This window comes from Branchiostoma lanceolatum, chromosome 19 (genome assembly GCF_035083965.1).
Source record: "Branchiostoma lanceolatum isolate klBraLanc5 chromosome 19, klBraLanc5.hap2, whole genome shotgun sequence".
NCBI classification, from domain to species: Eukaryota; Metazoa; Chordata; class Leptocardii; order Amphioxiformes; family Branchiostomatidae; genus Branchiostoma; species Branchiostoma lanceolatum.
Window position 1 is genome coordinate 13,402,114 of NC_089740.1, and position 12,762 is coordinate 13,414,875.

At 40.5% G+C, this 12,762-nt stretch overlaps 2 protein-coding genes and 2 long non-coding RNA genes across 6 annotated transcripts in view; 2 read left to right on the forward strand and 2 right to left on the reverse strand.

The window, feature by feature from the left end:
• LOC136424940 (lipoxygenase homology domain-containing protein 1-like) overlaps positions 1-2,218 on the reverse strand; it is a 45,269-nt gene extending 43,051 nt beyond the window's left edge. For 2 of the 3 annotated variants that reach the window (XM_066413594.1, XM_066413593.1), the window contains exon 1: positions 2,026-2,218. Coding sequence is in view for 1 of the 3 variants with exons in the window: in XM_066413592.1 (XP_066269689.1) it covers positions 815-889 (75 nt within the window). In the remaining 2 variants the exon portion in view is untranslated. Of the gene's footprint in view, positions 1-814; positions 892-2,025 lie in introns of all 3 variants that reach the window. The other variant, XM_066413592.1, reaches the window with a different exon arrangement.
• A 262-nt stretch (positions 2,219-2,480) lies between these two features.
• On the forward strand, positions 2,481-5,774 carry LOC136425495 (small VCP/p97-interacting protein-like). Its single transcript, XM_066414375.1, has 3 exons — positions 2,481-2,600; positions 3,304-3,427; positions 4,232-5,774. The coding sequence occupies exons 2-3, from the start codon at positions 3,314-3,316 to the stop codon at positions 4,355-4,357; spliced, it is 240 nt and encodes a 79-aa protein (XP_066270472.1). The 5' UTR covers positions 2,481-2,600; positions 3,304-3,313; the 3' UTR covers positions 4,358-5,774.
• A 412-nt stretch (positions 5,775-6,186) lies between these two features.
• LOC136425416 (uncharacterized) lies at positions 6,187-8,057 on the forward strand. Its single transcript, XR_010754028.1, has 2 exons — positions 6,187-6,442; positions 6,978-8,057. It is a non-coding gene; the product is annotated as an uncharacterized lncRNA (long non-coding RNA).
• On the reverse strand, positions 7,832-9,412 carry LOC136425415 (uncharacterized). Its single transcript, XR_010754027.1, has 2 exons — positions 9,159-9,412; positions 7,832-8,537 (listed from the first exon to the last, which is right to left on the reverse strand). It is a non-coding gene; the product is annotated as an uncharacterized lncRNA (long non-coding RNA).
• Positions 9,413-12,762: the final 3,350 nt, after the last annotated feature.

The window sequence follows — 12,762 nt, forward strand, 5'->3', positions numbered from 1 at the left end:
CTGCCCAAAAAAACTTACAAATTTTGTAAAAGCAAGTGGTTGTTTTATATTTCTGACTTCTGTGCAAAATTGACTATTCCAATGCAAGTGGAATAGAAATTTATAATGGCTATATCTTACGGCCTCCGTAGATGAAGGTTGGACATCCAGGTGATAAGCTGTCTGAAACGTCTGTTTCAAAATCTTATCCAGTTTCTTGAGTAATTTTTGGTGTATAATCTTACCCTTTTTGCTCCTTCAAACAACCATGAACGTGCAGCAAACCATGCTGTTTATCACATTGCAGTAAGTCATGACAAGCTTTAAATAAGTGGCAAAACATGCGTTAAGCGGCTTTTATGTCATGCCTGGGCCTGATACGGGTGTTCCGGACCGTGTGATAACTATCCGGATCACATAGGGTTCGGGAGGGTTATCACACAGGCTTCCATAGAATATTTCGAACGCATTTCGAACGCGTCGGTTGCGCGGCCGTCGGAAATTCGAATACCGGATTCGGAGATTGGAATCAATGTTGCTACAGTTTCTTGTTCGAGGACACAAAACTCCCTCAACTTCTGGCGCATTCAGCATTGAAATGTGTGTTTTCTCGGGTGGGTATGACCAAGGTATGACATAAATAAAATACAACACGTTGTATTCCGCATCACCCTCGGTCCCAGCCCTCCCGCGGGTCTATATTTACAGCTATCCTGACCTTACACTTAATACCATTTGCTCAGGCATGCTTAAAACTAAAAGCATATTCTCTCTTGAGTGCACTTAAGCTTGCACATTTATGTGTTAATGGTGGGAATTAATTTGGTCGTCTTACGCAAAAATCGTCCCTGGTCCAACAATACCCGTCAGGGTGACATACGTCATCGCGGCACTTCCACTCACTCACCATCGCTTTATATGTTTGATAAAAATACAGACTTTAGTAAAGGCTACAACTTGTTAATACTGTCTCAGTACCAAAGTCATGTTTCAATTCAAGTCAACATGACATCCAAATCAATTGCAAGCTACCATATCTAGTAAGCCATGCATCTGATCATGTAATGAAATATTTGAAAGGATAATTTTAACTTAAAGTTTGTATTCAAATTATTGTACGTTCACGAAAAAAATGTTCACAGCAATGAGCAAAACAAAAACATGTTCACAACAAAAGTAAAAGTGCGGAAAATACAATGTTCACTTAATGTTGACTTAATTCTTACAAGTGTTCATAATATTTTTCCCACTTGATTGTTCTCAACGATTGGTGCTTTTATTAAATAAAAACATTAAATCATTTATGTTACTAAAAAAGGAATCAATAGATTAGATGTTTTGGGATTTATCCAAGTACAGGTTACATCATATAAAAAAGGAAAAAATATAAGATTATTCAGTATGCCAACAAATTTTTATTATGAATTAATCATGATTTGGAAAAATCATGAAAATCATGTACATTGGCACAATTCAGATGTTGAAATGTAACAAATGCAGTGTATTAGATCAATATATTGGCCAAAAATAGTGTAAATTTTGGCCAACACGGTAGGTTAACTCTAGATAATTTTAAAATGCCTTTACAGTGAAAATTGATCACATATTGTCTACTTTCAGCTTACAAAAAGACACAGTTACACTTCTTGAGATATTAAAAATATTATAAACCTCAGTATATTGAGTAGAATATTTGGTAACTAATTAAGTAAGAAGGAAACATTAAAGCCATATCTTTTGCACATATGGGCCATAGCTAGGTATATATCGCATACCATTAACTTTCATTCATTCATTCTTTGCACGTTCTCAAATAAGGTAAACAAACAAAAGCCACTGGTAAAAACTTCAAGAAACAGTCATTTTTTTCATCCCAGCCCTTCAAAAATTAAGATCTTTGCCACTGCAAGATCTACAAGACACAGAAAACAAATTCCCGAAGCCTTAACACTGAATCCTACCTGCATAAAGCACACACCTGTATACTGTACCGCATTATGAATTCTGCGTGTGTAAGCACAAAAAACAACACAGACAAACGCTTACCTGTGTTCCTAAATGAACTCTCTTCTCTCCTAAAAATCCCTGGGGGTTGAGGGGTTCGATTCCCACTCTCTATCGTCCTTTTGTGTTAAACTTGGCTGCCACACCTGAACGTTTCGCGGCGACAGAGGCACGCAGGTGAAACTCAAGGTGAGTAAGACATGTTGCCGATTACAAAAATATTTGGCAGCGTTGCTAACAGCGACCGCAGTGCGCATGCCCATCGCAATTAGGCCATACTCACTTTCTCTAATGGGGATGTTCAAACTGTTTTATTTTATTCATATACAGTACAAAATCGTCTAAATGTGTACATTTTCAAGTTTGAAATGACATGTGTTCTATATTTACTAAAATAATTTTGTTCTGCAAATATTATTTTTTTTCGTTTTGAAACAATAAAATTGGAAGAAACCCCCTACGTCAGAAGAAACGATGTTTGACTATTTACCCGTGACGTCACAAGCCAAGTGGGCGGGGCATGTTTTTGTCCCATTTTCCTTCGACGAAGACTTGTGTTTTGGTGTTATTGGACCATTTCTACACTATTTCTCCGCTTTCCGAGGGTTTCTTGTGTGGTAAGACTTTGTCTTGTGTTAGATTAGTGATCGAGTTGTAAAACGTATGCGCAGAAAGTGGCAGTATGCCGAAATTTGCAACAGGTATACAAGGGTGGGAGGGGGGCAAGTTGCATCACGATATAAAACTTTCACGTAGTACATGTATATCTATCCAAGGAGGTTATATCCAGGATGACACTCAGGCTATATCCAACGAGGTTCAAGGCAGTCTGGATCCTAGCTCTTGATCCATATGTTGTAAGTGATTTATCATACTCATCAAGTCAAATTTCAATTCATTACATGTATGTTGATCCTACAGCATGTTGATAAGCGCTCGTCTCCAACTTTCAACTATAGTTTAATCATATTGCAGGGACATTTGTACAATTAAGATCAATAAATGAAATCATGCATTATGCTTTAAGAGAATACTGTAAATGAGTGTTCGTGGTGGTTTTCAGTTTGCGGCAGCGCTAATAGTCACATACTGCTACAGTATTGGACAAAAATGTTTGCGGTGGTTTTCACGAACATTTCTGCATTTACAGTACTACCAGTACTAGAAGTAGTACAGTGGATTTAATTGGCTATTGGCCGCGGGATCGAGAGGTCACAGTTCGATTCCTGTCATTCCTGGCTAGGCCTTGTGTCCTTACATGACTTTCTTCGCTCCACCAAAATTTGTTTAGGTATACAGCTTTACTCACTGTTGTTTCAGATTGTTGAGAATGGGAGGCTGCTTACCCTGCTTACAAGGCCAGGCCGACGACTACATCGAAACTCCCGACCCTGAGGAGAGACGACAGCAGATGCTAGAGGCCGCAGAAAAACGACAGCAAGCTGTAAGTAGAATTCTTCCAAATAGAATGGGATAATACAGCATATCTGAGTTTGATGGCTTGTGTTAATCAAACAGGCTATTCTGAAGGAATACTTTATTGAAAGAGTGCATTTTTAACACTATCACAAACCCAGTAAAGAATTTAACCAGGACCACTTCTGTAGTACTAGTAGTAGTGTTAGAGCACAAGCTGATTGGTTTTATACTGACAATGCTTATTATAAGTACTATTACGCTAAATTCAGGAAAGTAGTGGCTATGCCTTATGCACGTTATCATACATTACCTAATATAAAATTCATCTACATTTTTGTTACTCTCTATGATGAATCTCTATGAGTGACGTCGGCGTGGCGTAACGGTTAGTGCGTTGAACTCGGAATCAATAGGTCCCGAGTTCGATACTCACCATGCCCCGACGTTGTGCCCTTGGGAAAGGCACTTTACACTTCCTTCCCGGACGGTGGAGTGACGCCCACCGAGCCTATTCGGCTAATCTGTCAAACTGTGTGCCAAAAAACACACTGCGGATTTGGTTGCCGATGTGCCAACATCTAGCACATTTGCCACTGAGAACCGTTAATTTTTTTTTTTTTTAATTATTTTTTTTATGATGAATTATTAGAGCGGTCTGATGGATTTGATGGAGTGTAGACCAGCTGATTATATTCGATAGAAAAAGGCATGCAGTCTCATTTTAGATTTGACTAGCAAATAGGAACGAAAATATGTGTTCTATCACTCATTTGCTACCATACTATAATCAATTGATATAATATCCTTAATATCATCTCTATTTTTGCAGACTGAGTCAAGAGGACTGAAGGACCCAGAGGGAGTGAAGCGGGCACAGAAAAGAAAAGCAGAGGCCGAGCAAAAAGCCGACATTGCAGGCCCCGGAGAAGGGGGCCTCAAGTGGCAAATGGGCTAACCTTTGACCTAGAGGACCGATGTCCTATATAGATCTGCGCCCTGTCTAATTACTGAGATTACTGAATGCTGTTAAACAGTAAAATGTGAAAAGTTTGCACTGTGAGAAAGATATGTGACAGTTTGTACATATGTGAGTATGAAGTATGAAGGCTGTCTTTTCTAACTATCCTGTCTTAGTTAAGCAATGTTGCGTGCAAATAGATATACTCAAGAAATGATAACAAAGTGGCGATCAGTCCCCTTCAGTAGTTTCACTGCCCCTCAAGGACTACCCTAGATCTCTATAAGTGTCACTTGGCAAAGCCAGGTACTCTCCAAGCAGAGGAGGGGTTTCGGCTGGTTTTTGATGTGTTTCTAGGCGTTTTTGTCGGGCTTTCTACTTTGTCATGTTTTCTTTGTATAGCCCAAAAAAACATGACAAAGTAGAAAGCCCGACAAAAATGCCTAGAAACACGTCAAAAACCAGTCGAAACCCCTCATCTGCTTGGAGAGTAAAAGCCAGGGGTTTAAACTGAACTGTTTGTGCAACAGTAGTTTCTTGGTACTTGGATTTAGAAAGATAGTGCTAAGCTATATATCAACTCTGAAAGGAAATTCTGTAAATTGATACACAGTCATATAGCTTTTTCTGCCATCCTTTTGTTTTCATCTTGTCATCTGGCTGAATTTGTTTACTCGTTTGAAAACCAAGGACATTCATTAATGCCAAAAGCAGATTTCATAGTAATAAAATATGAACCTCAACTAAGTGTACATGTGTAGGTGGGGAGGTATCGTTGGTCAAAGGATCCTGAACTAGCTAACACCACCAAAGAGCTATTAGAAACTCATAGTCAAGTTATGTCAAAAGCAGGCAATAGGTTATGAACAAAAAAATACATTTATTATGTATGGTCTGCAAAACTTTGTATTTATTGCAAGATAATATAGCTATAGTCATCATTGAATTTTGATATGTTATTAAAGAAAAAAGATATTCATTGATATATTTCTTCCACTTTTTCTTGCCATTAAGAAGTTAATATAACTTCCATACTATTTGGTAGTAGTTGCTTAACCTTTAGCACTCTGAAGTAGCTGTAAAACCTTACAAGTCAAAGAGAGGACCGGCGGCACAAAACCAAAGCCGAACTCCAACAACTAGTGCAAACACTGACAATGATACCAATCTTTAGAGTAAGATTTGACATTTCTGTTTGCAATATGATCTTTGATATTGCAATAGTTGTGAGAATGTCTTTTACAGTGTATTTAATTCTTTATGGCAAATGTATGATATATCCATTTAAGTGTGCAACAAGCCTATCTGCAAATGTGAAAAGTTCATTCTCTTCTGAACTTGTATGGGATTTCTGTCAATAAAAGAATTTACATTGAACAAGGAGGGATATAAAACCTCCTTGCATTGAAATAAACATGACTTTGTATCTGATTCTGTTTCAATAGAAAATGTCAAGCCCGTTTTCCAAAAGATTTAGCTAAACATTCCAAAGTTGAAGTCCTATTGATGATATGGTAGAAATATTTGTTGGGTTAACCATTGCAAGACAAATATAGACGAACAAATGATTATTAGATGAGTCTTAATCTTAGATTGTGAGTGAGTGGGTGAAAATGAGTGGGTGAAAGTGTCTGGGTAAGCCTGCGATTGAGAGTGAATGATCTAGTGAGTGACTTCTTAAGTTCACCACATAAGTCCATACAGAATACGGAGATTAACAAAGAAAGGCACCAGTCATGTAACTGATCAGTGCCCCCCATGCAGACCCTCTTGGAGTTTTACATATATATATGGAGAGAGAGAGAAATAGGGGGCAGAGCCCAATGTCACGGGGTATAACGTACGTCACGGGATGGCCAGACACATTCGGTGGTCGCAGAGATCTATCAGCCGCAACGCGCAGACACATTCGACGCGCCGCGGAAAAATCAGCCGTCCGCGCGGACCTATCAGCCGCAACGCGCAGACAAATTCGACGCCGCGCGGACCTATCAGCCCTTCGCGAGGAAAACTCAGTCGTGGGACAGCGCCATCAGGTGTCTCACTACTGCCTTCAGAGAGCGCTGGAAAGCCCGCGCCAAGGTAGGTCCTCCACAATTTCCTTCTCTAGCGTCATATAGAGACATCGACTGGTAATCTAACTAGGCCTATCAGGTGCCAGACTATCTTAGGGTCATCCGGAGCCAGAAATAATCGGCAGGTCTTCAAATTAAGTCGAGATATAGGGAGAACAGTTCTCAATCGGTGACACACCACATCGAAGTTGTCAAGGTAAACAGTGGCTAATGCCGTATTTTGGGCCATTAGAAGCAAAGACATCGGCGGTTTTGACGTATTTTAGTGTGATTGGGTGTCCAGAACAACGTAACATACTCTGGAATTGATATAATATGCCCACAGAGCGAAAATATGTGGTAGAAGTGATACCGCTATATAACGCCCCCCTCCCCCATCCTTCAGTACGAACCACCATGTGTAGAAGTACTAGAACGATGTTAGCTCTTATAGCAGTATTAAAGCCATAAGAAGCGATACTGTTGTGGTCATTTCAATGAAGATGCAGAGTCATCAATGTTTATCCAGACAAAGGCATTCATTTTTGGAATTTGCATTTCAGCCATGGAGTTTGATGAGTAGGACAGGTTTGTGCATGTGACCACAAATGTAAAACCACCTGTTCTACCCTACAAGTCCAGCCTTCAGGAGGGAGATGAAGAACCACCTGACAAGCCATGCCTTGGGGAGGGACAGGGTACCTGGTCTTCAAGTAACAGCACCAGTGGATCCCGTTCAAACACCAGCACCAGTGGATCCCGTTCAAACACCAGCACCAGTGGATCCAGTGAGGGTTCAGTGTCTTTGGAAGAGTCCAACGAGTCTGATGACCTACCTGGTGTGGTTTTGCCAGCTGAAGATGTAGAAAAGGATGTCTCCTCCCCCACACGCAGGACTACAGTGCAGTCTGTGTACACATTGCAAGTGCTAAGCGAACAGCGGTTCAGTAGCTGAACACAAGCGTCGCTGCCATGGGGCTGATAAAGGACCAGCCATTTAGTGTGGGTTGTGCAATAAATACTTTATTTATGCTAGAGACTTTCAGGATCACTAAGTTGAATCATCCAAGGAGTGCCCAGTTTGTCAGAAAGAGTTCAAGTGAAGACGCACATGATAGTGCACTCAGATTGGGATTTTTGTGACAAACGTGGAAAGTCCTTTAAGTCATAGTATAAGAAGTCCTGAAACATCATCACAGAACCCATGACAATCCCAGAGTAAAGACGTTTGTCAGTGCTACAAGTGTGAACACAGGTTTCATAAAAAGGAAGAACTTGTGTGTAATCATGCAGTAATTCTGGTTCATATGATTATATTTGTTGTTTCACAAGAAGGTATACCTTGTGTATAGTGCACCTGTACAGTGACATATTTTCATCTGTAGTGTTGGGAAAATCACGGCGCCGAGACTCGGTATTTGATTGGTTTTGACTTTGTTCTTCTTTTTTCAAGAGTCAATATTTATAAACGATCAGAATACTTTAATTTGTAATCTATAGCAATAGATTAAGCTACAGTGCAATATGATTACAACATAGTCATTTGCCAAGTGATGTATAACAAGATCAAGAACATGGTATTGCAATTCAGCAAATATATATTTTGTAAACAACCAGAATAAATCTAGTTATATATAACTATATTTTGTGTGTCATTTTTGGATTAACATTTCAGGAAATACGGATGGTCAGTACAATTATGCAACGCTGAGATGGTCCATTACCTACATCTGTGAATATAACAACCTGACAAAGTATAGTCTTCATCCAATATCTACTCAATACATATCTCTATGAATATATAGATTTCTACGGCAAATATGGAGTTATTCAAATATTCCAGTTGTACATTGTATGATTTCCGTTGCTTAGTGCCTTTCGTATAAAGGGAGAGAAGCCTACAGTCCAGAAAAAGTGTCGTTGACGCTAGCTCGAGTAGGAGTTGACCAGGAGAGTTGTGTCTCTTTCTGCCTGGGACTTGCTGCAGTGCTGTCATCAATGCCAATGTTATCTTCTGTTACCCATACATCGTCAACTTCGCGTGTTTGCTTTCCAGGTGCCCGTTGTTTTGTTTCTACACCTTTTCCGCGGATGTAGTGTCAACCTGAGTCGACGAGTCATTTCTGAAAAATGTCAGGGTTGATTACTTGCAGTGACACATTATACCTGGGTAATAGTAGTAACAATATAGTAAACAATCTTGCGAGAAACGTATGAGATGTTCGTTGAATCATCTAGATGAGGATAATCCCTTAAAGTGATAGAAGGTATTCCCCGCATATCGCCAAAATCAATCGAGGCGACAAAAACACTATTGCCTGTTAATGCTTACTATACTACTACATAAGATATTGGCCGTAACTTTACTGGAAAATGGGGAGGGGGGCGACATATAGCGGTATCACTTCTACCACATGATTTTCGCTCTGTGGGCATATTGTATCAGTTCCAGAGTATGTTACGTTGTTCTGGACACCCAATCACACTAAAAGACGTCAAAACCGCCGATGTCTTTGCTTCTAATGGCCCAAAATACGACATTAGCCACTGTTTACCTTGACAACTTCGATGTGGTGTGTCACCGATTGAGAACTGTTCTCCCTATATCTCGACTTAATTTGAAGACCTGCCGATTATTTCTGGCTCCGGATGACCCTAAGATAGTCTGGCACCTGATAGGCCTAGTTAGATTACCAGTCGATGTCTCTATATGACGCTAGAGAAGGAAATTGTGGAGGACCTACCTTGGCGCGGGCTTTCCAGCGCTCTCTGAAGGCAGTAGTGAGACACCTGATGGCGCTGTCCCACGACTGAGTTTTCCTCGCGAAGGGCTGATAGGTCCGCGCGGCGTCGAATTTGTCTGCGCGTTGCGGCTGATAGGTCCGCGCGGACGGCTGATTTTTCCGCGGCGCGTCGAATGTGTCTGCGCGTTGCGGCTGATAGATCTCTGCGACCACCGAATGTGTCTGGCCATCCCGTGACGTACGTTATACCCCGTGAATGTAGTCATTGCTGAAGACCAAGAACAAGTTATTCCTTGCAAGGGCTACAGAATGATAGAGAAATCTACACAAACACACAACAACAACAAAATTTTCCATATCACGTCCTCGAGAGCCTCCAAAATTTAGAGTAAAGCTTTTTTGGAACCCCCATACAGGCCCCATTAGATTTTGGCTCGTGATGACGTCGTACATTAAACTGAATTGTGTTTGCCTGTCACCTGTCACCTGTTTCCCGCCACAGACTGCCGCATCTCTCCTGTATTCAAGTGCAGACAAAAACTAGTGTCAATTTTGTTCAGCCATCTAGTTAAAACCTAGCGAAAGCTACTTGCGTTTTTTCTCATGAAAATTTTCAACCATGTTAAGAAGGTATAGTTTTGTCTCTCTACGATTGTGAATTTGGTTCTTTGATGTTGAAAGTGTCACGCGGAAGGATATTTATGTTGTATTCAAGACGTGTGAGAGCATGTTAGTCAGTCGGCAGCGGCTAGTGGTTGGGCTTGCTTGTGTTTGGCGTGGTGTTCATTCCGTACTCCCTTTTCCTCAATTTTGCTCACTTTTCGTCTTCAAACTCCACCTATGAGTTGACGAGAGAGTTGGGCTATTGCAGGAGGAAGTTCGAGTGGTAGCGTTGGGAATTCCGTTCTTTATTTCAATTTTTTTGGCTCAGTGTCGGCTCGGCGAAGTTTTGGCTTGCGTGACCGCCATGTTCGGACATGTCTCCGACGTGTCTGTTGTGAGGTGGTTTCTGGCATTGTACTTCTTCCTGCCGCTTCTATGTGGCACTTATGTGTTGGGGAAGGTCGTTATAAGCTATCGTGTGAATTCTGTGGCTATACTACAGAATTTCTAACTTCTTGGTACGATTTCCAGTCGGGTCACGATTCGGCTGCATTGTGCCCTCCCAACTAGTCAGTGTAGCTGCACATCTTTGGGCACTACTATGAAAGAAGGACAGCTAAAATGTCCTTACTCCCCTTCTTTCTTACCCCATAACTTCGCGATATTTTCTAAGCATTGAGATGACATGAAAATGATGAAATGAGCGGTCCAAACTGAAATAATTGCCAATATTCCTAGTTTGCGAAGTTGTGAGGCGGTTTCTGCCATTTTATTCCTCCTTGCCGCTTCTTTGACTGCCACAAAAAATATTTCGGCCATGTTACATAACTTCTCATTCCTTGGTAATATTTCCGGCCTTGTCGTGTGTTCTATTGCAGTACGTATGACCGCCATGTTTGTGCCTTCTCAACGTTTCAGTGTAGCCACGCATATTTTGGTATTATGAATGAAGGACAACTTTAATTTCCTTATACTTCTTCCTTCACTCTTATTCTATAACTTCGCGATATTTCCTTCTCTTTCAAATTTGAGATAATGTTTAAATGGAGAGCCGCCCAAACGAAAGTGCCACTATCCTATTTTGCAGAAGATTCTTCTATTCTACCCTCTCACACTAACATTATTTCTTGTTTATTACGGACTTCGCTTTATTAGTCGACCAACAATATGAAGATTGTTTTTCCTCACAGCGTGCATTTACTGGGAACTTTCTACACTTGGTTACTGGGTTAACTTGCTTTCAAAAAATTCTGGAGATTCCAGCCAGCTCGGGGGGGGTTATCTTATGTTAGTCAGATTTAAACCCACTTGTCAGCCTCTCGGAAACCCAGACCTCGGGGACTGTTCTTCGGAACAGATGGGGCTGATAAAGTGTAGCTTAGATGGGCTGGCTGGAAGATCCACTTTTGGCTTTACAAAGCGAGTTACCTGGAACAACCATGTTGTGGTAATGTCTCTACGTATCAGAAATTGTAATGGCAGAGACGCTTTGTTTAATGAAACCGCTGTATCACATTGCATACACGCTAATATCGTTCTTTATCTTTCTATTAGAAAGTCTATTGACAAACAATATGATACAGATAATTTTACTTTGTCACATGTCACAAGCATCTATACAAACTGATCTCTAAACTGTCCACCCAGTTATGGACAGAAATGATGTGGACTTTTTATTATAATCCCGTTTTCCTTTTGGTCCTTAAACACTATGAATTATTTGATGAGTCAGATCATGTTAGATATGATTACAAACTATAAATGCATAGGAAATACGAGTTGGTGCTACGCCCAGCGTTGTAGCGACGACTGTATCGTTGTAGGACACTCTGTTAAATACATATACGGTATTTGAATTATTATTTTGTGCTACACAGTTCCACCTTCTAGACAATGATTGGGAATTTGCCTGAACCATTGTGTACAGGCTTGTTTAGTATATATTTATTTATAAAAAAAATACAACAATCTTACCCCACACAGAAGTTCAACGGAGCTGCAAATGCGTTGAACATCATTTCAACCTTTTATGTAACAGTATCTCAGCCCCAGCTCGAACAATTTTATAAAAAATACTCCTTTGCTCCGTCAGTTCAGCTACAGATAGGTCAGCGCCTTTGTCAAGTAAAACAAAACATTAAGTGCGACGCACATGGAATAAATGAGATCGTGTTTTAAACGCTGGATAAGAATGTATTCTTACCATTATTAAGAATAACAAATAACTTGGATATTACATTCTTTGGCGTTGCCTGAAAATGTCAGTGGGAATTTGATGACGATCATGACGGAATTTGATGACGACCTATTTATTAACTTATCTATTTATTCAGGTATGTCGTATTAAAATGAACACGTTAATAGGATGTTTTTTTTTTCTGGCTTCTGTAAAAAAAAACATTGTTACGTATAAAGCGTTATCATCGTGCATGAACTCTGCACAACCAGCATCGGCGCTTCTGCCTGGTCGCCAGTAACAAAAGTACTAACAAATACATGTCCTTCTTGCAAATTTGTATTACTGTGGGCGTAAGTCAGTCTCACAAGGGATAGTGGCAGAATTTTGGCGTCTTGGTGTTCCGGCATTGCCTTATTTGCAATCAGGTACTAGTTTGTGCCCTGACAAGCCGCAATCCCTGCGCACCATGTAATATTGGGGCAGATCTTCTTTTTTTTTCAAAACTTTATACAGATATAAACAAAACATACAAAGACATGAAACAAGGCAACTGCCGTTGGAGACTTGTCCCTATACTAGTTGAGTGGGAATATGCCTTTCCCACGGGCACAACGTCGGGGCTCAAGTCCAGACATGTCTCTGGGCACAGCCAGGGATCGAATCCGGGACACATTGTTTGCCAGCCGAGCGCTCTGCCATTACGCCACATGCATAGACACCACTGAAAACCATTTTAAAAAGACACACAAGAAAATACAGGTGTCCGTACACTGGCAGATGAAAATCCATTGATATTACAAAGCAATGTTTAAAGGTTCCCAC

What these genes read in the sequence shown, in the direction of transcription:
- LOC136425495 (XM_066414375.1), top strand. Translation starts at nt 3,314, where the DNA reads ATGGGAGGCTGCTTACCCTGCTTACAAGGCCAGGCCGACGACTACATC. An exon ending in CAGAAAAACGACAGCAAGCT is followed by an intron (nt 3,428 to 4,231) that starts GTAAGTAGAATT and finishes CTATTTTTGCAG; the next exon opens with ACTGAGTCAAGAGGACTGAA.